The sequence below is a fragment of the Melanotaenia boesemani genome, chromosome 7, assembly GCF_017639745.1.
Source record: "Melanotaenia boesemani isolate fMelBoe1 chromosome 7, fMelBoe1.pri, whole genome shotgun sequence".
Classification (NCBI taxonomy): domain Eukaryota; kingdom Metazoa; phylum Chordata; class Actinopteri; order Atheriniformes; family Melanotaeniidae; genus Melanotaenia; species Melanotaenia boesemani.
In genome coordinates this window covers 22,572,145-22,595,230 of record NC_055688.1, presented here as the reverse complement: position 1 = coordinate 22,595,230, position 23,086 = coordinate 22,572,145, and the positions used below count along the sequence as shown (strand labels likewise).

Here is a 23,086-nt window from a genome sequence, read left to right as displayed (position 1 = left end):
GGGTCGTCCATTTTTAATGTGTATTTAAAACATTTTTTTTTACAGAACCAATTCTCTGGTCTTCCCTCAGACGTGTACAGTGAATTCTGGATATGTGTAAGACACAAATCTCATGTTACTATGAGGTGATTCTCCCCTTAAAATGGAAGCACAAATAGACATTATAAAGCGTTGTTTTGACACTATAAAAACACCTTTATGTACATAAGAGAGAAAAACACACACACACATACACACACAATCTAGTCATTTTGAACGGTACCAAATGTCGGTCATACAATGCCTATGATGTTGGATAAAGTGGATGACTTTAAAACACAAACAAGGGGTCCCACAAATACAAAAATAGTTCTGATTAAAATGCAGTGACACTCTGCTGAAATGTGTTTTCTTTCCATCTTTCCACCTGTTCCTCAGAATCCAGACAGAAATTATTACATAGTAAATTAGGCCCGCTCCTCATTTTCACAAATCCAGGCCAGTGAGGGGAAGGACGGAGAGGACAATGCTGGGATATCCTTTAGCAGGTTGACCTGCATGACTGGGTGGTTAAAAGTTTATTGTTCAGCACGGTCCACCTGCTGTCACCCTTTTAGCTGGGTGGGTAATAGCCCTGGTTGTAGTTCCAGGTGTTCTGGTAGCCATAGCTGCTGTATTGTGGTTGCTTGAAGGAATAACAAACACTTTGTCAGTGAAAACATAAATATTCTAAGGACTATAGTCTATCATTTTATTTATTTTTTTTTAATAAATGTGAAAAACCAACCTGGTACCAGCTGCTGTACGCTCCATATCCAGCCTGTGCGCTCATGTCGGTACCTACCATAGGAGGAGGCGGCGTTGTGATGGGAACATGTGGCATGGTAGGTGGGGCTTCTCCAGACACAGCAACAGCAGAGCCATCATCACTTTTGCTCAGCTTCTCTGCATCCTCATCCCTTCAGGATCAGAATGAAACTAATTAAACTAAACTCAGTTAATGCAGAATGTTTTGAAATCTAAATACAGACTTTAAAAAAAAGCTATTTAAACAGTGGATGTGTATTAGAAAAAAATAACTTCTTTTACACTGCAGTAAATCATAATGAACTTTTTTTTTTTTTTACTCCATACTAATTAAAAGGAAAAAAGGAAATGCTAAACTATTGGTGTGCACAAAATAGTTACTTTTAAAATAGTGTTTCATATTTCCAAAAGGTTTGATTATATCACACAAGCTATGAGTTTAAGTTGAACACTAACTTCTAATTCATTTTAGTTTGAGTGAATCATTCCTTCCCCTCTCACCCGTTTTCTGCTCCTCTCTTTGTTCCACCCAGCTCGTTCAGCAGCTTCTGGTGTGCGTCATACACAGACAGCACACTGCAGAGGACAAAACCGATTTATTTAGATGATAATTTTGGTATATATAACCAACTAGATTTATAATATTTGCTATGAACTATCACCTTTTGATAGAGTTGCTGTAATCCTCTGCAAACTGGAGGCCTCTTTGTGAAAGAAGGATCTTAGTGTGTGAGGCAAGAGGAGCTGCCAGAGCTCGCGTCACACACTCCTGCACCGCCTCGGCTGACACCCAGGGATCCCCCGACACTTCCAGCTCCAACAAGTTCAAGTGCAGTTTGTCATTATCCTGATGATGAGCACACAAAGAGAAAGAGGGGGACATGGGCAAATAAAAATGCTGAACTGAAACTGCGATGCTAAAGAAGTAGAAGTCTTCTAAAGACCTGATGCTGAAGCAATAACAGAGGTAATTCTTAAGCTGAAAGGCAAACTGGAAAGATTTGAAACTCAAACTGGTGTTGACAAGTGTTACAAAATGCTTACTGGTCACTGCACAGAGCTTAAGAAATAACAACAAGCATGCTTGGACTGTTACCTTTGACAAATAACGTATGCTCATGTATGTAGATGTCTGGCTAATTAAAGACAACAGGACAGCCTGTTAATCTCCACATGGAAAAGTCCACTACTTGTGATGCTGTCTAGCACAATAGCACCAGACACTTAAAAACATGGTGGCATCATACAGTTTGAAGTGACAGGCTGTTTCTATAGGTTGTGGTAGCAGACGTCTCCTGATCCTGCATGCATCTTCAATCATGATGCAAATTAAGCACTTGTACCATTTTGGGTGCACATCAACATTCTGCTGCAATGCTGCACTCGTTTTATAAAGGCCAGAAAGCTTTTAAGTTTTTTTTAAAATGGTTCATAGTGTAAAGTATGCAGAAGTAGCATGCTTTCAATCATGTATGGAAGAGAGCTCAAGGAAGCAGTAATGGATAAGTAGAAATAATGCAACATGCACCAATATAAAATGGCCTTTTTTTTTTAAAGAGAAAAACAAGTTAAGCTCAAGGTTTATTGTGAACCATCTCACCGGACTAATTTCCAGTGCTTCCTGTAAAACTCTGCGAGCTTCGCTGGGATTCCTGCCCACTTTTTGCAGCAGACGAGCCAGCTTGATGGAGTAGAAAGCGTGTAACGTGGGCTTCTCTTTGGATTCATCCACTGCCTCCCTCAGCAAGGCCTCCGATATGTCCAGCTGGCCTGCTCGTCTCTCCAATGCGACCCTGCGAAGACGGACAATCGCCAAGCCTGGCATGCTTTTCTCCAGGGCCACCAACACTCGGCGAGCCTCAGTTGAGTTACCTGATTGAGAAGGTAATAAGGTTTTTATGAGGGTGATGACTTAAAAATATTGGATGCAAATTTAATGATGCATGTATTAGTTTTTGTTCATATTGCTTTCACTTCCTATAGTGTAGCTCCTATAATTATTGTTTATAGTTAATTAATGTAACAATAAACAAATAACCCTAATTAGAAAAATAGAAGTAAAGAATAGAGATGAGTGTGTTTGATGTCCGAGTGTTTTCTCGTACCATGTCTCTCCTCAAAGGTCGCCCACTGCATGTGGATGTTGGGTTTATAAGTCAAATGGACCTCACAGGCTCGTTTGTAAACAGCCCGAGCCTCATCCACACTCTGGGGCTCCAGGTACTGAATGTACTAAACACACCAGCACATGTCTAATATTAATACATGCACAAAAGAGATAAAACTCGTAGTAAATTGCAGATATGTTCTTACTCTGGTCCAAAACTCCTCATACAGTGCACAGGCGATCAGGCAGCGCTCAAACAGAATGCGGACCCTGTAGTCACTGTGGGTAACCACAGCCTCCTCTGATGCTTCTTGAGGCTGAGTCGTAACCTCTGACTCCTCAGTGGCTGCCTGGTTTGGATCTAATAGGCGATAACTTTGTTAAAACTACAGATGCTTTCAGATAAATGAATGAAACAAGTGGCAACTGACAGCATCTTCATCATGTGGGCTCACCTTGTGTAGGATCTTTAGTGTCCCTGTTCAGCTCAGCGATCTCCCAGTCCAAGTAAGAGTGCCAGGCACGGAGCTGCACTCTGTCGAGTGGCTTGACGTGGAAATACGGTCGCTTGATCTGAGAGCAAAAACTAAGGGAAGTCAGGTGTGTTCCATAATTTGACTACAATATCTCAGCAGGACCAAAACCTTAAATATAGTAGAATGAGACTTTACAGGATCAGTAACAAATATGTAATGATTCAATATAGAAGAAATTAAAATTATTCAGACACTATTTTAATACTTATTGTAAAAACCTCCAAATCCCAAATGAGAAGGTGTTTGCACATGTTTTGATAACAGAATCTAAATCTATCTGAAGAAAAATAAAATTAAACACTTTAAAGTGAGGTATACTAAAGTACGGCTTTTATTTAAAAACAAAATTCAGGAGTCATATTTATGAAACAATTTCTAACTCTGTTTCTAAACCAACTACTGAATAACCAAATACAAATAGACTAGATGAATGAGAAATTGAAGAAAAATATCAGAGAAATAAAAAGCTAGCAGAAACTCACCGCATCTTCAAAGTGCCATCTCTTACGGACTTCTCCTTCATTGTCCTGGTACACTTTGTCCCTTCGAAGCAATACTTGTTCTCTTATCTTCTGCATCAGTTCCTCCTAAAACACAGAACTTCTTATTAGATATGACTAACTGCTGCTGGTGGCGTCTCTGTACTGACAGCATTGGTTGACAGCAGTCATTGGATTGGCCAACCATACAATGAAAAGATAATTTAATTAAATCGTTAAAAGCCAAATATTCGAGGAGCCATAGAAGTTATGTTATTCAGAGAATCAGCAGTTTGATACCAAACTCCACAATTCCCTTGATGTAAATATATATTTCTAACTAGAACTGTGAGTTTAAACTTTCTCTCATATTAACTCAGGGGAGATGGACACCACTCACTGAGTCTGTGCCTTCAGGTGTTGCAGGCTCTTCCTCTCCTGGTGGCCTCTCCTCTTCCTCCTCCTGGGCTTGCTCTGCCCGTTCTGCTTTCTGGCTTTGACGGCAATATGCCCTAAGCTCCTCATACTCCTCAGAAGAAAGCACTTCTTTAGGCGGATGATTGTTCAGGTGCTCTTTGAACCTGATGGAGGAAGTAGAAAGACGCAAAATGTGATTAACATGACAAATTGAGAAAAACAGAAAGAGTGAAAAATCAAAGACTTTAGATCAGGACTCTCACATCTCTTAAGTCACATCTGAAACCGTTTTGTGATGGTCTTACTTGTCATAGTGGGTATTGTAGAGCTGTGTGGGCACCCTGAGGACTCTGTCCAGGACGGCTGCAGCATTCTTCATGTTACCTTGCTCTTTCTCCCACTCCACATACAGATCCCAAAGCCGGTCTGAATGGAAGTCCAGACCTGCTGCCACAACCGCATCCTCAAACACACTGATATTTGAAAACAAAACAAAAACTCTTGAAGTTTTGATCAAGAAAGTTTCAGACAGGTTTAGTGATTGACAACAGAACTTTACATTAAGAGAGCAGACTGGAGTAAATAATTTAAGTCTTATAATGTCACCAAAGTAGTCCTGGTAAAATAATGTCAAAAATACCATATTTAAATTGGGTTAAATAATAATTTATAGCTAATAAAAAACAGCATTCAAATAAGGAATTTAAAATGTCTATTGTTACTGTAATCTTTGATAAATGAATGGTGCTAATGCATTAGCTTACCTGCGGATCCGCTTAGGTGATTCAGGCAGATTCATATCAAGTGTACCAAGCAGTAGATTGATGTAGTGGATCCATAGATCTACACTCAGAGGAATCACCTGAAGACCCTGAATACACACCTAACACAATACACAACCATGAATGTTTGCCGATCAAAAAAAAGGAAAAACACTGGTACACTTTAAATGGACAGAAATAGAAAGTAATTATAAAAGCTCTCCTGTTTTACCTCTTCTGCTCTGTCGTTGTACCCAGAACGGCGCTCCAGATCAGCAAATTTCTTCCAGTAGCCATAGCAGAGCGGATAGCGAATGAGAAAGGCCTCTAGCGCCCTGCGTGATGCTGTGATGTGACTCTTAACAGACGGGAGAAAAGACCAAAAAATTATGTGATGTGACCTGATCAGACATATTTCTGACCTTATGCCAATACTAGGTGACAAAGAGGAAAGAATTGTTTCCTTTGATTTTCCCTCCAAATTACTCTCCATTTTCTTCTAAAAACACCACACCTCTTGTTCGCAGTACTGCAGCAGGTCAGTCCAGCTGGTGAAATCTTGAGGATTGTCGTGTGCGGCCTTCCAGAGACGCTCAAAGTCTGCAGGAAGTTCCCCCTCCTCATCTCCTACAGCTGAAGGTACAGAGAAGGAAGCAGGATCGGGGCCTACAGGAGCCTCAGGAGCCACAGCTTCACTGCCGTTTTCCTCCGACATCTCAGGTGGAGGTGGCGGAGGAACCTCAGGGGCGTCCATGACTTCAGAGAAGATAAAAGATAAAAAAAACTATGAGTATAGCTGAGGGTCATTCCAAGCTCCTTTTAACTCACAACATTTCAGAAATATGTTGCTCAAAACTAAATACTGGTACATGTAATATGCCTTCTGATAAAGCTAGAAAATTTCTCAGAAAAATAAATTTGATAACTTTTACATGAAGATTAAAGTAATTTAACACGTTATTCTCTGTAGTATATCTGAAAACATGTCTGCATACTGCTCATGCAAACAGGTACAGTACTAGACTAAGAGTATTATTGTGTGTAGAGTTCTGCAGAGGCTGAAGACAATCTGATGAGCTAACCCATTTAGATGGTGGCATGAAACATGCTTTCACCACTGGAAAATATTGAGTGATGGTGCATGGACATGATTGTGAACATATGATGCATAACTCTGTGTTCTGACTTATTCTATGGTCGTTATCAACATTGTATATTTTTTGGTACATTCATCCATTTTGCTTCAGATATCCCTCTCTTGAGCAACACTGAATTGGGTGAGAGGCAAATGCATGGGCCTGGGTATGCCGATTCCCAGCTTTTGCGACACAAGTGTCAATAACAACAAAATAGTTACATGCAATATTGTAAACAAGAAAAAAAAATGTTAAAAACTGCAAAGGTCACTAGTGTAAAGAAAAACCACCTTGGAAAAATTCATGATAAATATAACTTTTCTATTCACACATGGACTCAATCAGACATCATTCACACCTTGTACTAAGAAACTTCCCCAATAAAATCTGTACATCTGGTCCAATTGATTTGGAAAACAGCTAATATGTTAATTCAGGAAGAAACGAGAGTTGATGTTCCTCAATTGGGTGGGAGCTATGTGCACATACTGCAATACAATTCATTGCAATCTCTGGTGAATTTTCCCTCAATCTCTGTCAAAAGACTAACTGAACCAGTCATTTTAGAGCCTCTGATAATAGCTGACTAAACAAATGCAGGTTGTACAAAACTCTCACAGCCTGAAATTTGTAAATACAACCTGTCAGTTAGTAAATCAACCATTGCATAAATAATATAGCTTTTGCCATTCAAGATATAGGAAATAAACAGCCAACAGTACTGTTGATTTGTACTCTGACAGTGTAGTGAAACATATTTACATTTTAACTATAGATTTATGGTAGGTTAACTCAGTAGGTTAAATGGTAATTATGGAATAAAATAATAATTTTAAGGTTCTAATCAAATCCCAATTTCATAGTGAAAAGTGACTGTCTTAAGCATAGACCTTTAAAGATTGCATTCAAACCAGCTAGATGACTGAATGTGGAAGATACCCCAAAGCATTTAGCTTGTGATTAACCGATGACTGTAGTAATCAACAAAACAAAGCAAAAATGACCAGATTTATGGCTACATATGCAAAGGTCGGTTTCTTTCATTAACAGATCAGTTCATTGAAGTACTGACGCCTTATCTCCACTAGTTTGTTTTGGAAATTACTTACTAATTTGTCATTAAAGTTGAACATCAGTAGTCTATCGCTTTATGAAGCACCAGTTAAGTTTGTGATAGTCAGTTTACAGAGATCTGTGCCGTGTCGTGGTGTGTAGTTGAAGTTAGCTTAGCCTAGCTCTTCATGCTTGTCTAAGAGTGGGTCCGAAAGATATCTTTATTCTAACCGCTTGAGAATTAATACAAAATATTGGGATGTTTGTAAAAGAATATGCATTACGAACTATAAATTCATTGAAAAAACTACCTGAGGGCTCTTCGAGTTCCCCGTTGCCGCTCATCTCTTCACAGCCCTCGGCCGCCATGATGGGAACGTCTCGATGACGTCATTACAGCGCGACAATTCACAAATGGCACAAGGCCCCAAAATACACTCCCAAAATACAGAAACTAAGCCAATAACTGTGGTGGTTTATTATTTGTATTTAAAAACAACTGTTTGCTGGTGTCGATGTAACAACTGGGTTTGTACAGATTTATAAAAAATATACTTACAGGTGAAAAATTTTTTTTGAATATGAGCAATTCAACTTCAACTTTGTACTGAGCTCATATGCATGACTTTACTCTTCAGATGGTCATAATTTCTGTATTCAAAATCCCTTTTTTTGAGATCATCCACACACACACACACACACACATATATATATATATATATATATATATATATATATATATATATATATATATATATATATGTATATGAATTAAAATCTTTTATCCTTTATCTGCCCCAGTTTGGTTACGACACCCCCTGTGGGGCCTGGGATGTACCACTGAAGGCAGGTCTAATAGGTGCAGTCATCAAGATGGACAAAGGAACCTGGAGGTGCGCAAGCGAGGCACAAATCCTTAGTTCATAACCACCAAGGTATCTCGTGACATGCTTAATTTCTTTTAGATGAATAGGTACCATGTGAACAACATTAAATTGAATACATGAAAACAGATCTTTACATTTGGTCAACTTTATTTTTACTTGGTTAGAGTACATCTGACAATTTTGACAGCTGAAGTTCAACCCTTGCATTTCCACCAGATCAAGCCATCAGCAAAAATTCAGCAACATGTACATTATGGTCATAAAAACAAACACAGAAAATCCCTAAAAAAATTTTGATGATTTAACTAGACAGCACATAGACCAGTCTCCAACAAATCATTTGCATCTTTATAACATTTAGAACGGATGTTTGTGTATTTTAGCTTTAAATGAATCTTTTTAAGCTGGACATTTCTGAGGGATTTGACTATCTGCTCATAAAGATACAAACAATGGAAATTCTGGACTTTGATACCTAGTTAGACAGAAAATTCTAAACAACTTTTTAAGTCCTCATAATTTTTCTTGAGTGCATTAAAAAAAGGCTGGTGAGCCCAGATGAAAAAATACTTGCTAAAACAGAGAAAGCACATCAACAGAATGATCCAAAGTCAGTGGTTCAGTCCCCTGAAGTGACTCTCACTGCAGAATTTGATCAAGTGAGCTGAACATCCTCTCTGTGCAATAGCTGAATAACCTCATCACTTCCAATGTGAAACAATGGTTCTCAAATTCATGCTGAGGATTCAGGGACGGGCTGCTTAAGGATGGACTGGCCCAAACTGATAAAAGATGATGTCTATGTGGCATCAACAAATTGCCTAAATGCTGGATTCTGTAGAACTACATATAATTGTTGGTGAGCCCTCCCAAGATATGAAATGTTGCACAAGTAAAGACTTGGCTCTTGGCTGATGCAAGGGTTTTAATCTGTAAGAGGAATGATAGTTAAATCTGAGGAATGATAGTTAAATCTGAGGGAGTCAACAGCAGGTGGCGCATGTGCTTTGAATGTGAACCTTCATAATAGATGCCTATCAACCTCCTCTTACAATCTTTATTTTGAGGCAAGACAATTCCAAAAGGGAAAAAAAAAACAAAAAAGAAATTTATCCTTAAGGTTAATTAAAATGACATGACTTGAACTGTTACCCATCTGAAAATTGTGGCCATCATTTATCTCGTAGTAACCTTGAAGCCTTGTTGTCAGGTATTAACAGTGCGACTTAAAACACAAGAGGGAAAGGGCAGAGAAGTGGCTCAGATCACTAACTAATATGCGAGTTGGGAGTGTGTGTGTGTGTGTGTGTGGATGAAAACTGGACTTTGTATTTATCTTCATTTTGGCTATTCTGTTGTACTGCTAAAGTTAGTCCTGGCTGTTAGGTCCTTGTCTCAGCATCTCCTCCTCTTCTGTCTCGTTCAGAAATTCTCTCCTGCTTTTCTCCCGTCTCTATATTTACTGAAGCGTCACGGTCCAGTCAGCCCCTGCGTTCATGCCAGGCTTGCGGAGTGTCACAACAGACATGGAGGCATCAAAATCAAACTCTAGTTGGCTCTCCTGGCCATCTGCAAAAAAGGAAAAATAAACATCAGTTATTATTATTCAGCACATACATGCACAAACTGCAGAAGTTCTTCCAGACAAGTTTTTTTTTTGCAGTTTAATTCTAATACACACCATTAGCAGTTTTATACAGTGTGCATAAATAAACAACCGGGCCCCTGCTGTTCTATTTGTCTATAAGAGTTAATACACAGACTCAGACCGTGATTCAATACGTTGATTGGACTGGAAAGAAGAGTCCCACTGTGGGTGTGTCCCAATTCAGGGTCTGCACACTTCGAAGTGCGGATTCGTCGGCCACATACGTCATCGCGGTGAGCGAAGTACTGTCCCAATTCACAGAATTTGAAGGACCCTCCGAATCCACCCTTTGAATCCGCACTTCGTTTGGCCTCAAACGAAGGCTGCTGGTGATGCATCCTTCATGGCCGCTTTTCTCCCACAATTCATTGCGCACAGGACGGTGGCGAATCAGCAACCTCAGAAGAGTCGTATTAAGTTTAAATAAAGTTTTATTTAAAAAAAAAAGTACGTTTTTTTAACTACACTTTAGTATAAACGTTACAAAATCAAGTACATTTAAAGCATGTTTGTTAAATGGTGACATTAAAATTCGGTAATATTTGTTATTCAGTGACTTTTAAGGGGTTAATGAAGTGTGTACCGGCTGGAAAACAACAGAGCCTCAAACCGTTTTTTTTTTTTTTGAACTGTCGGTGTTGCCGCTCCATGTTCAGCGTCTACTGACGTTTCCTACGAGTAATTTCTGAGGTTTAAGTGATTCAACGTCCTGTGTTGTTGCTATGGGAAATTCTTCTAGACTAGGTAGGCTGTCCCATTTCACGAATGTTAAGCAGACTTCGAAGTGTGTAGACTACGGAAGACACTCTGTAGCCTACGTAGTCTGTGCACTTCGAAGTGTGCAGACCCTGAATTGGGACACAGCTAACGTTAATGATGCACACACAGAAAATACAAGAGGCGTTTTAAGGTTGTCCAGAAATGCTCCCGACATGTTTGTTGGCTTTATGTTTAAAATCCCCACAAAACTCTTGACAAAGTTTTTAAAAAAAAAAGGGGGGAGGTTGTTTTGCAACCCTTGGGAGAAAGGGAAAAGTACCCACCTGCAGTCTTAAGAGTAACCTTGCTGGGTTTACTGGCTCCCAGTATGACAACACGTTCAATCCAGGACTTGGTAGTAAACTGGGCATCAGGAGCGAGATTACTGATGGAGGAGGCAGAGGCTCGATTTAATATTTAAACATTATGGAGGTATAAAACTACAGAGTAACCCCTGTAACAACAATCAAACACATCGTTGCAGCTTTGGATTATTTTTTTTTTAAATTAAAATCTACTGCTTCACTTTTAAAACATTTTGCTGTGTTAATGTGTGTAGATATGTTTGCAAATTTAAAGTTAGATTAACACACAAAGGTAGGAAACATGTCTGACACTCACACAGAAGTGAGCACGTTGTTGGCAAGGGACAGCCTCCTGTGGATGAATTCCTTCTTTTCATAGTTAAAGGTATGGCCATCGTCTATGTAGAGCTCCCCCTCTGCAGTTCTCTGCCAGACAAAAAAGGCACAAAATTAAACAATGGCAATTCTACTAGGCAAATTATGAGGATAGTAATTAAGCTGAGTGATGAGCAGCTGCCACTAGGCTTAGTTTAGTTACCTGAGTGTTAAGAGCCACATACAGAGTGTAGGGGTCATGCTCCATGCAAGAGGAGGACCTGCGAACGCGCACCTTCCTGGGAATGATGGAGCCACCGCGTTGGAAAACTGGGATCTGACAACAAAACAGCAAAACTATCACATCAGAATAATTTAACAAAAAGGAGGGGAGGTTAGAAAACCATCACATGCAGACAAAGTTACTGTCAAAGAACTAATTTAATCACAGCTTTAGATTGGGGAGAGTTAACATTTCTGTCCTTACAGAGCTCATGGTGACGGGGATGTAAAGGTTCTGGGCCCCATTGTGCTTCTGGAAGGTGTGGATGTCAAACCAGACCTAAGAGAGAGAGAATACACACAAGTTAAGACAAGACTACTTAAACAGATTAAAGGTAATGGTGACAATGTTAAAACCAGTGTTTTACCTCATCTTTCCCAGGCAGGTAGGCAGTGACTCCTCTGGCTCCTTCCTCAGTAACTGGGTGCACCAGCAGATCTCGCCCTGCAGCAAAGTTAAACATCATGAGACGACCGTTTCTAAATATTTGCTTTACTACAGCTACTGAATTCAAGAGTTCATTTTTTAGTTTTTCTTACACCTTAGCCGATACCAAAATACAGCCATGATTAATCTCAATATGTATAATTAAAGCTGCAAACATTCTTGAGAAATTTCCATTTCCCTAAACCCTAAAATATTCACCACTGTTCAACACCTGGTAGCAACAGAAACAAAACATGAGCACCGCAATGACATCCTGAGTTCGAATCAAACGTCTTTTTAAATCCACACATCCAGCTTTCAGAGTCAAAAAAGCTGATCTGGTATCATCACTGTATGAAGTTCATTTTTCCATTATGTTCACCAGATTCTCCCCAAATGTTTCTGGAAGCAAAGAGTTGGTATTTTAAAATATTTTCCCCCTTCCCCTTAACTGTCTAATGAGGACAATGAGACAATGGAAGAAGTGAAAGAAAAGTCCAAACCATAAGGTTGTGGGAAGTGAAAGACTGAAGATGCAGCTGCGTTTTTTTCTGAGGTTCACCTTCTGTACGCAAACACTTCCAAATTTATTTCACATCATGCTTTTATTTTAAATTGTAGTCACTTCAAGGACATTTTAACTAGAATAGTGCAGCATTTTTGTAATGAATCTGACACTTGGCAGATGAAAATGATTTTAGAACTTGATGTCTTACCGATCAAGAACTGGTCATCCAGAGCAAAAGTAGCAGGATCCTGAGGGTACTCCACCCACAATGGTCTGCAAGAAAGATGAACTTTTAACCAAGGTTTTATCTGCATCCACGTGTTGCTGAGATAAACTTAGAATAAAAAAAAAAAAAAGTGGATTTTTGCACAATTCAGTGCAAAACCGCATCCTATTCTGTTTTACATTGGTTTTCTGTTGGATACTGCAGTAATGTGTAAATCAATGATGTTTTGAGAGTCATATCCTAAACAGCTGAACAGTTTCTCCTTGTGTCACGTTAGTGCTCAGGTTCTCACACAACGTTTGGCTTATTAATAGTAAATGGGAGCAAATCTACTTTAAACTGTAGACAATGACACAAACGAGCCTCCAGCTGTTGGTGAGTCTACTTGAGAACAGCATCTGTTTTAAGGCAAACAGGTATTATACGTGATGGAATAAACTACAATAAATCATTTTTGTGTTGATTTTCTAACACACCATTTCAGCAACATTAATGTAAGACAACCTTTGCTTCTTGCCCGCCCTCACCTCATGGTGGGCTCTCCAGTGCAATGTGTGTGGTAGAACTGCTGGTACCAGTAGGGAAGGAATGTGTAGCGCTGTCGCACAACCTCACGGATCAGAGCCGTGTTTTCTGGACCAAACAGCCAGGGCTCACGACGAGGTGTGTCCAGATGGGCATGGGCCCTAAAGAATGGTTGATAAGCCCCCGTCTGGTACCAACGCACCAGCAGCTCAGTGTTCGGAGACTTGAAGAAACCACCGACATCAGCTATGAGACAAAGGGGGTTAACTTAGTGAGGTCTGGGATGTTTACAATCTATGGAATAAACAACAAGCCTCATAAGAGCCACTATTTTTAGAGCTTATAACTGAAACTGGAGGTCTTGTTATAAACATTTAAGCTAATTCAATCTTCTTTAATCAAAGTGACATGACAAGAAATCTTACCTAGAACACAAACAATTACCCAGAATAGTCAGTCAGGCAATGTGACTTATAATTTATAAATATAACTGCAGCTGATTTATCAACATTTCCTTTTACCATGGTAAAACCTCAAGCACGTTTCCATAGCAACATTACTAAAAAAAAAATCCAGAGATCTGTGCCCAAATCTAATTATTTTTACAGTCCTGTTTTTTCCTCTTTACAAAACCACTTCAGGATAACAGCAGCCCTGCTTTACATGTGGGACTGAGGCAACCGGCTGCATTTTGTAACCTGTTCATTTTAGTTAAATTTAAGCTTCAAAACGGAACAAAATCCTTTTTTTTTTTTTTTTTTTTTTATAAGGTAAAGATGGGCAAACAGATTCTGAAACGACTTGTTTCTGAAGTGATGACAGTTACTAGTATTTAAAGACAATCAGCAAAAAGCATTAGAAGTTCAGAATTTTGAATAAAATGGCCATTTAAATGCTGAAACGCTAATATGTTTATACTCACCACCACAGAAAGAGATTCCAACCAGACCCAAACTCAGACACATGGGGATTGAGATTTTCAGATGGTCCCACTCAGCAGCATTATCTCCGGTCCACACAGCACCTGTATGCAGAAAAAAAAGCCACTTTTCAGTGCACTGAAAAAGATGATCAATGCTCTGATTAAAATAGGCCAAGTTCTTAGAGACACTTAAGTACACATCATTTCCTTCCTTTCCTTCTGACTCCAAGATCTGCACCTGACTTTTCTAGCAAACACCAAATGTAAACAAAGACAACAGAAAAAGTGAGTTGTTTAAAGTGTGACACCAACAGGAACTGCATGCAGTTAAGGGCTCACCATAGCGCTGTGACCCAGCGAAGAAAGCCCTGGTGAGGACAAAGGGGCGCTCAGCTCCTCCAGACCTCTGGATTAAACCCTCTGTTGTAGCCATTTGCTGTAGAGCATAAAGAAATCAGTGAGTGAAAAGATAAACGTAGATTACATTACATACATTTTAAATGAAGCTTTTGAGTATTGTACGTAACTTTTGATGTTTAAAAAGTAGTTGTTTTGTTGAAACTCCTTAGCTGTGCCTTCATATCATTTCTTAAATTGTGTACCACATTTCTCCTTAGCTGACAATGCAATGTGTTCCATTTAAAACTCTATTACAAACACGATGCTTCAGCTAGGCCATGATTACTTAATTTCACAATCATTCGCAGTATTACAAGGCACAATTAATTACCGCAATGAAAACAAAGTTACTTGATATATCAAATAGGTCATACTGTGGCCATCCTCTAAATGTAAGGTCTGAAAACTATCAGAAACTTCTTTAATAAGGAAGTTAAACTGGTTTTTGGTGGATTTGGTTCACCACTATGACAAAGCACCTACATACTCAAGATTCTCTTGCCGAGATAAAAAAAAGTTAATTACACAGATGAATCTCTTTGGATTATGTGTTCATTTTGACAGTTCTAATTAAAAACAAAGTCCTATAAGGACCATTAATTTGATTTTTACACATTTATAACGTTGGGAAATTTATTAATGCATAATAGTAATAATCGTAATTTAAAAAAAAAAAAAAAAAAAAAAATAAAAATTGTACCAAGAAGATCTGTGATCGTAACATCGCTAGCTTCAGCCTCAGGTAATGAACTGTTAAATGTTTTGACATTAGTAGCCAGATATGGAGCCAGACAAGATTGAGTTACAGCTCAACAACTACAGCACAAAAACAAAATAAAACTTAATGGTGTGGACTCACCACATAGAAGCCGTACAAGTTGTGCACATCACGGTTTTCCCAGTTCCCGAGCACTGCGTCCTTGTGCATTGTGACCTCAGGCCCATTGAAAACTGATGGCTCATTCATGTCATTCCATGTATACAGATTCTCCATGGAGCCCTGCAGAGAGGACAGGCTGCGCGTCATCTTGAGAGCGCAGACTAATCATATTATGGAAAAAGTGACGAAAAATTAATTAAACATGGAAATTAAAATTGTCTGAAAACTGGGCAACTACAGACAACGGAGGTTGCCAGCAACTCTCACGAGGCTAAACAAAGAGCAAGGTTGTCAGCCAGAGACAACCTTTAGGTAAACAAAAGGTTTAACAAATGACAGGAAGGGTTCTTCAGTTCATGTAATTCCTTATGCAGAAATGTTAAACACAGTCTCTTACCTCATACTGATTGAAGGCAAACATGCTGGCCCACCAGGCTCTCACGTCAGTACGGGTGAAGTCTGGATAACCGGCATTACCTAAAATTCATCATCCATTCAAGGGAGAGAGAGAGATAAAAAAAAAAGGGAACAGGGGGAAATTGATAGAATTTTATTAAATGAACCTTTTCACACTGACATGTGATGGTGTAAATACAAACGTCTAGTCAGAGACTTGTGTAGATGTGAATCTCTTACCAGGCCAACACCAGCCCTCATAGTCTCCACCATCTTTAGTCTTGACATAGAAACCACGAGAGAGGATTTCATTATGGATCTTGTAGTTGCTGTCTACTTTGATGTGAGGGTCCACAATGGCAACCATCTAAAAACAAAATGAAAAACTGAGTTACTTGAAGATGCAAACAGGTAATCAACTTAAGATTTAAAGTTAAGTGAGACAGAAAGCAGCAGAATACAGAGGAACACGCAAGATGCCTATAAAACGAACATCTCAACATTCTGCTACAGTACGCTTAAGTCGGGTAAAGTATTGTCCAAACCTTGCGGTTCTTGTCCATGAGACCCTGCAGCATTTCCTTTGGTGTTGCAAACTTGTGTGGATCCCAGGTGAAGTAGCGCTTTCCATCTGTGTGCTCTATATCAAGCCAGATAAAGTCATAGGGGATGTCATGCTCATCAAAGCCTGCATCCACTGTGCGTACATCTTCCTGGTCATTGTAGTTCCAGCGGCACTGGTGGTAGCCCAGGGAAGCCAGTGGAGGGAAGGACTGTGTGCCTGATGGACAACAGAGGGAAGAGGTCAGATGGTAGGGGGACAGAAGACAGGAAAAAGCTGATCTTTTCTTAATTAGTTGCAGGAAGTACAACAATATTCAGACCGACTAAAATTGTTACTTTAGATGCTGATTTTGACTTATTACTTTGTCAACAAATTCTTGTTTCATTTAAAGTGTAATGGTTCTCAAAACTATGAACCTAATATCTCTTAAAATGTAGCTTTAACTCTTTAGCATATTTAGAAACACCATGATCAAATAAGTTTCTTAAACATTTGGCTCTTTTGCTAGATTATGACTTTAAGCTTACCAACATCATACTTCATTATAAAAAAGAAATGAAGATATAACTGAGTAACAACTCATTCAGATTTCAGATAAAAAAAAAAAATCTGTTTAAGTTAACAGTCAAAAATCATTTCAGCCTTTATGTCTCAGCTCCTGAAAGCAGATAGAAATAAAGAACCACCTGAGTACCCAAACTTTGTGTTTAATCTTACTGGGCTATCTACCTAAACATAAGCATTTCTGCTGCAAGAAACATTTTTGCATCTAGAACAAGCAAAATATGCCTTCAAACTTGACTACAAACTCAAGTCAGTGAGCTCAACAGGCTCATGATTCTCTGACCGTTGTGAAAACATTAAGAATGAAACATCTTCCTACCTGTTAAAGAGGCATACTGAGAGAAGACATCTTTGGGAGTTGGTCCAAGCATAATGAAGACGTCAATGATACCGCTTTCAGAGATCCAACGGACATCTGTCTGTGGTGTCTCACTGGAGCCCTGAACGTAGTCCAGCATTTTCCCAAACACAGTCTGGAGAGAAAGACGCACAATTATTCAAGTACTGATTTGCTGCTATCAGTCATAATAACTCCTTTTAAAAGACTTTGGTCCAGAAAACAAAGACTAACACTGAATGGAGTTTTTACAGTTAAATTCCAGACAAAGACTGCAGACTTTGGAAAAGAAAAGAAAAAAAAAAAACATACCTTTCCAGCTGTGTTGGAGCTTATATCCACCCAAGTTTCTGCAGCATTGAGCCAGAAGATGCCTGTAGTTCGTTGGACGTTGTGTGCCAACATAACTGGGACAGCCCCATACAAGGCCATAGGGTTATACAGTTCATACTGGAAGACGTCTAAGTTATAGAGCCGATATGGATCTCCATTACTAAAATATAAAAAAACATAAATAAAAATGTTTAAATCTATTTACCAATCCAATGCAGGATGGGTGCATCCTTCTGGGGAATTAAAATTAAATGTATTAAATGTGAGCAGCTGATTGCACTTACTCTGTTGTTTTGAGCTTGAGGGTGTCTGCGTGTTCTGGGATCCCGTAAACATGCTCCACACCTGGCAGTGAAAAGTCTAAACTAATAGCAGATGGACCTGAGGGGGCAACAGCAGCCACGAATCAGTCAGGGGGCAAACTTGAGTTAATTACAGTGATTAATCTAAATTAAAATGATAATTTTAGAAACATTTTGATGATACAGACTTCAATAAATGGAAAGAAAAGTAGGATTTACCATTGGGTTTGCTGTCTGTATGTGATTTAAACGTTTCCTCCCACATCCCCTCTTCTACTTTCTCTTCCTCTTTTGCTGTCTGACAAAGTGGAAACACACTGATATACAGCAGAAGATCTAAGCAAAGTGTAGAAATTGTGATATTAAATACAGAGAGCAAAAGAAAGGATTCCACAGTACCTCGTCCTGATTTGCTGAATCTGCCTCTTCTTTGTTCTCAGCCTCAGGATCTGCCTGACTGCTCAAGGAGAACAAAGGGAGAGGAGGTGAGGAGGGAATTTAAAAAAGGGGGTGTCACTTCAGCAAGGTCATGTTTTAAGTATTGCAGTGAAAATATATGTGGGGATAATTAAACTATGATAACAGGAAAATGACGCACAAAATGAGGGGGGAAGGTGACTGTCCCCTCACACCACAAAAAAAAAAAAGCTAAACAACTCTACAAGGCCTTAAAAGAAATTAAAAAATGGGACTGAGCAACCCCCTGTCTTGTGGCTACTTCGAGCTCAACATCAAGTGACAGGGGCTCTAGAAGCAGCAGGATTTCACATTTACAATGGTCCATACAAAAACAGCTTGTGTGAATTAGACCCAACATGTACAAGAAATGTAACCCAAATCATGGTGTACCCCCCCCCCCCCCCCCCCCCAAATAAGAAAACCCCTCACCCAGACCACGATCTGCAACAGAATGTTTGTCACCATAAGCAGCTGCACAAGTGCACGATCTTCAGTGACAAAGAGGCAAAAGGTCTGACATGTCTGTCAGTGCTTAGAGGAGGCACCGTATTCTAGTTAAAATGTACCTAAATAAAGTCAAAACTACAAACTGAAGTATGACCACAATGAGAGATGTTGCCATTGGGTTTGAGAAGCTGGGAAGCAGAGCCTGAAATCTAAACTGAGGACAATCTACAAGTAGGTGAGGACAGACATACATTGCACAGATCTGCACTCTAAACCGATGTGAACTAGAATTATACTTGAATGTCCACAAACATTCATTCAACAGAGCTGGTTGAGGTAATCTAGTCAGTCATGCAGTTACAGAATTAGATCTAATTATCAGGTCATTGATCTAAAGTGAAACTATGGATGCGTGATTTGGTTAAAATCAAATACTTGTACGACAAGGCTAACGCACACTCATCCACACCTCTCGCAGCCACATTTGGAGTATATATACAGTACGTAGTATGATGGGAAACCCTAAATTTTATGTGACTATTGGCAAAATTAGCACAAGGAACAGAATACACACAAATCTTAAGGGTCTTTACCTAGAGAATACCCTCTTGATATTATCCCACACGCTAGCCACTGTGCTAGTTACTTTATAGGAGAAACTAGGATGATAGGGAGAAGAGGACAGAACGAGTCAGAGACAATACTCAAAAAATAAACCATATCATGGGAACAAAAATAAAAATCATCCACTAAGTGAGGGCAATTAAAAGAGGGCTTAAATTTGGAAATGTGTGCGCATGCGTGGATTCTCACGTGTCCTTGCGCATCCTCAGGTGCTCAAAGGCCAACAAACCACGAGAGTTCAGCGACATCAGCACATCGTGTCCCTCCATGATGTCCAGTCGGAAGGGCCTGGCGCTAACAATGACCCTCTGAGACTTCGCCCCCAGGGACAGCACCACCCCATTCTCGTCCTGAGACAAGACAGACAGGCTGAAGCAGGGAGAGGACAGAGAGAAAAAAAATAAAAATCAGAACAATAACTTAAAATTACTGATATTAGTCAATTTAAGCATCTATTAGCAAAGCCACATCTCCTTTTCATGCTGCTGTTCAGTTGGACCTCCACAAAACTCATGGGACACTCACGGCTCTGTAGGTGGCTCCCTGATGAGCACGTCTGGGACCTCATAGCGAGGTTTCAGAGGCTTCAACTCATTAATCTTCACTCTTGTTATGTTTCCCTGGAGCCGGTAGAGCTCGAGCAGCAGATGCACCTGAAAGCCAAACACAGAGTCAGAGGAAGAGGGATGAGAAGGAAGGGGGAGAAGTACCAAAGTAAAGGAGGGAAACTTTGTTCCTTCAAAATACTACAGCACAATCAGAATTGATTGTTAAGGTCCAAACTCATCAGGATTTTTAATTTTTGCCATATGAGGCATTTAGTTTTTATAACATGACGAGAGCAGAAATACTGCTCTGATAACTGCCTGTCAAGTTTTTGAAGTTCAGTTATTTTGACAAAAGACTTTCAGAACACAGCCCTGTGATGGACTGGCGACCGGTCCAGGGTGGTCCAGAGTGGACCCTGCCTCTCGCCTATTAATTACTGGGATAGGCCGCAGCATCCCCATGACCTATAATTGGATTTAAATGGTACTGAAAATGAATGAATGAATGAACGATTTTGTTTCATTTAGTATATTATAAATCTGTGCATCATATGCTGTTTGATCTAGCGCTGAGTGGCTCTACTCCAGGTTCTCAAACTCCAGCCCTTGAGGACCACCGTGCTGCATATTTTAGATGCTTCCCTACACTAACACACCTAATTAAAATTAAAATTGATCCAGCATCTTGGTAAGTTCTGCATAAGGACCCATTAAACTGAGTCAGATGCGTCAGAGCAGGGAAACATCTAAAACCTGCAGGACACTGGCCCTCGAGGACCAGAGTTTGTGACCCACCCTGCTCTACTGTGAGGTTCTGGGAGTGTCTGGAACAAAGACCGCCCAAAGATCATATCTAAAAACCTGCAGGACACTGGCCAAAGAAGTCCAGAGTTGGTGATAGAGCTGGTTTAGAATAATAAAATTTTATTTTAAAATGTAGAACTTTTGTGACATGTGTACTTCTGCACTTTAGGATACAAAAACAGACTTTTTGAAAAACTGCTATCCAGGTAACAGTTAAAAAATTTTTGTCTAAATGTCAAAATCTGAGAAAACTGGATTTGAAAGCATCTCCATGCTTTTTCCTAATAAAAAAAAGGTAAGTCAAAAATAATATTCTTAGTACCGTACATCTTTTAAAATGTTCATCTTTCTTGTGTGAGAACTCCTTTCTCATTGCCACTCTGGCAAAGGAAAATTCTTACATTATGTTTTTTGCTGTCATGACTTCAGTGATATTCAGTCAGTCCAAGATGAAATGCATAAAACCACATGGTGTCTGGTGTGCATGTGCAGTTGGTGTACTTCAGAAGTGGGAAGTCTGAATCTGGAACACAGCCCTTTGTTTTTCCTTCTTCAATTGTTTTTTCTTTACCCTAAAAATAAGCCATCAGCCCCTGCTGCTGCCTTTTCACATATTCATTACAAAGGATGAATCCTAATTTTGAATCTTTGTTCAAACGCTTGTCTGGAAAGAGACTAATTATTGTAAATTGAGACCAAGACATCATAAAATTCTAATATGAACTTAAAAGTATATTAGTGCAGCTGTAGCTTAAGAGTGATTTACCTTGTTGTTGTCATTGATGAGCTGCAGGGTGAGTTTAGTGTTTGTCAGTTCCATGGTCTCCAGCAGGGCTCGATAAGGGGACTCACCAGGCTTCAAGGCTCTCTGACGTCTGATTAAAGTTAACATCATTGATGGACATGAGTTAAAATGTGTTACAAGAATAAAAATTATTTTAAGAACAAAACTTTAAGTGACAAAGTATTTCAGTTTTCTGTTTATGACGCACTTGCAGAAGGCACTCTGGTCACAGGTCTTGAAGTTGCCCTTGTCCACAGACCATGTCCCACTGATGTACACGGCAAGCAACAGCACCAAGACAGGCGCCATCCTGAGGACATGAGTCAAGAGGATATCTTAAGGTTTATGGCAAGCACCTCTCCAATTTAAGCTTGCTTTTTTTTTTTTTTTTTTTGGGAGCAATGTCCGGACAATTACCCACGAGATTCCTGTACAAACTACACATTCAGTAACTGGGGTTAAACTTTACACACTCGGGACTTTGACCCGGTGGCAAAATATGTCCTCAAATGATAGGTAGATATGCCATTTCCCCGTCCTACATTCACATAGTGCACACCGTTATTCGCATTAGGTCCTGAGCTTGCATTGTACACTTATCTACAACCTGTTCAAATCCCACTGGTGTGATTTGATTTCCCTGGACCGGTGCCAGGAGACAGTATTAGCTAACACATAAGCTAACGTGAGTTAGCGAATGTGAACCCAGAATTACGGGAAAATAAACGAAGAAACGGGTACTAACTCATAATCTTGCAAAAATATGGCACATGCCTTTAAACACGAAGTGTTTGTGCAATTCCGTAACAGAAATATAAATATTAATTACCTCTTTAAATCAAGATACGACGCTACCATTGCTAACGGCACAGACAGCCTGTCAAGCCGCTAATTCAATTGAAATGGGATCTCGACTTTTCCAGTCTGATATTTTTCCTTTGTGGTAGCTAAATCGTTAAACGGCCTCTGCTAATGCTGTGTGTGTGCACAGACAAATAACCAATACCCTCCCACACGCGAATACTACAACAAACCGCTGATAAATAGACGATAAAACAGCGGAACTGCTTTGTCTTACCTTTCTGTGAAGGTGGCCATCTTGATTATGCTGCTTCTTGACTCCGCCCCTTTCACTCCGCAACAAAGATCGTTAAAAAGTAAGATTCTCACCAACTGATCCGAATGTTTTTTACGTATTTTCTATAAATAAATAAATAATAATAATAAAAAACAACTAATAATTATATAACTTAAATGAGGCGTTGATTTGTTTCGACATTGAGATGGCTTTATCTAATTAGTAAATTGGTGATGCATGTGAACATTTACCCTCTCAGCCACGGACACGTCATCTCCAAGCCTCAGTCTGTTCATCCCGGATTTGTCACACAGGATTTATTCCCAGCTAATGTGGCGCACACAAGGTGTGTGTTTACGGCCAGCCAGTGCAAAAAGTACACGTTATGTAAATTGTCACCCTAAATATGTGATATCACTCCACAGTAATATTCACAGTTTGTATATAATTATCCTCTCTGAAATACAGCATGATAAGCAAACTGCTC

General features: G+C 39.5%; 2 protein-coding genes across 5 annotated transcripts; both read right to left on the bottom strand.

The window, feature by feature from the left end:
• Positions 1-174: 174 nt before the first annotated feature.
• si:ch211-114c17.1 (pre-mRNA-processing factor 39) lies at positions 175-7,664 on the bottom strand. Its single transcript, XM_041989381.1, has 15 exons — positions 7,587-7,664; positions 5,601-5,842; positions 5,319-5,444; positions 5,090-5,208; positions 4,631-4,798; positions 4,309-4,489; positions 3,912-4,016; positions 3,349-3,466; positions 3,100-3,254; positions 2,892-3,018; positions 2,387-2,658; positions 1,449-1,633; positions 1,288-1,362; positions 767-938; positions 175-664 (listed from the first exon to the last, which is right to left on the bottom strand). Exons 1-15 carry the CDS (start codon positions 7,642-7,644, stop codon positions 593-595), a joined length of 2,175 nt encoding a protein of 724 aa, XP_041845315.1. The 5' UTR covers positions 7,645-7,664; the 3' UTR covers positions 175-592.
• Positions 7,665-9,302: 1,638 nt separating this feature from the next.
• Positions 9,303-22,665, bottom strand: ganabb (glucosidase II alpha subunit b). 4 transcript variants are annotated; one of them, XM_041989983.1, is made up of 26 exons: positions 22,351-22,579; positions 21,730-21,831; positions 21,504-21,612; positions 19,911-20,038; positions 19,575-19,754; positions 19,355-19,420; positions 18,255-18,312; positions 18,075-18,153; positions 17,838-17,934; positions 17,533-17,713; positions 17,203-17,356; positions 16,300-16,535; positions 15,995-16,121; positions 15,756-15,835; positions 15,338-15,478; positions 14,419-14,515; positions 14,080-14,181; positions 13,160-13,403; positions 12,615-12,679; positions 11,840-11,916; positions 11,677-11,751; positions 11,413-11,526; positions 11,191-11,300; positions 10,854-10,954; positions 9,585-9,731; positions 9,303-9,550 (listed from the first exon to the last, which is right to left on the bottom strand). In XM_041989983.1, the coding sequence occupies exons 1-25, from the start codon at positions 22,377-22,379 to the stop codon at positions 9,622-9,624; spliced, it is 2,862 nt and encodes a 953-aa protein (XP_041845917.1). In that variant the 5' UTR covers positions 22,380-22,579; the 3' UTR covers positions 9,303-9,550; positions 9,585-9,621. The 4 variants fall into 4 exon arrangements, with proteins under 4 accessions (XP_041845917.1, XP_041845918.1, XP_041845916.1 ...); XM_041989984.1 differs by lacking the exon at positions 22,351-22,579 and adding an exon at positions 22,600-22,665 and having other exon boundaries at positions 9,303-9,731; XM_041989982.1 differs by having other exon boundaries at positions 9,303-9,731.
• Positions 22,666-23,086: the final 421 nt, after the last annotated feature.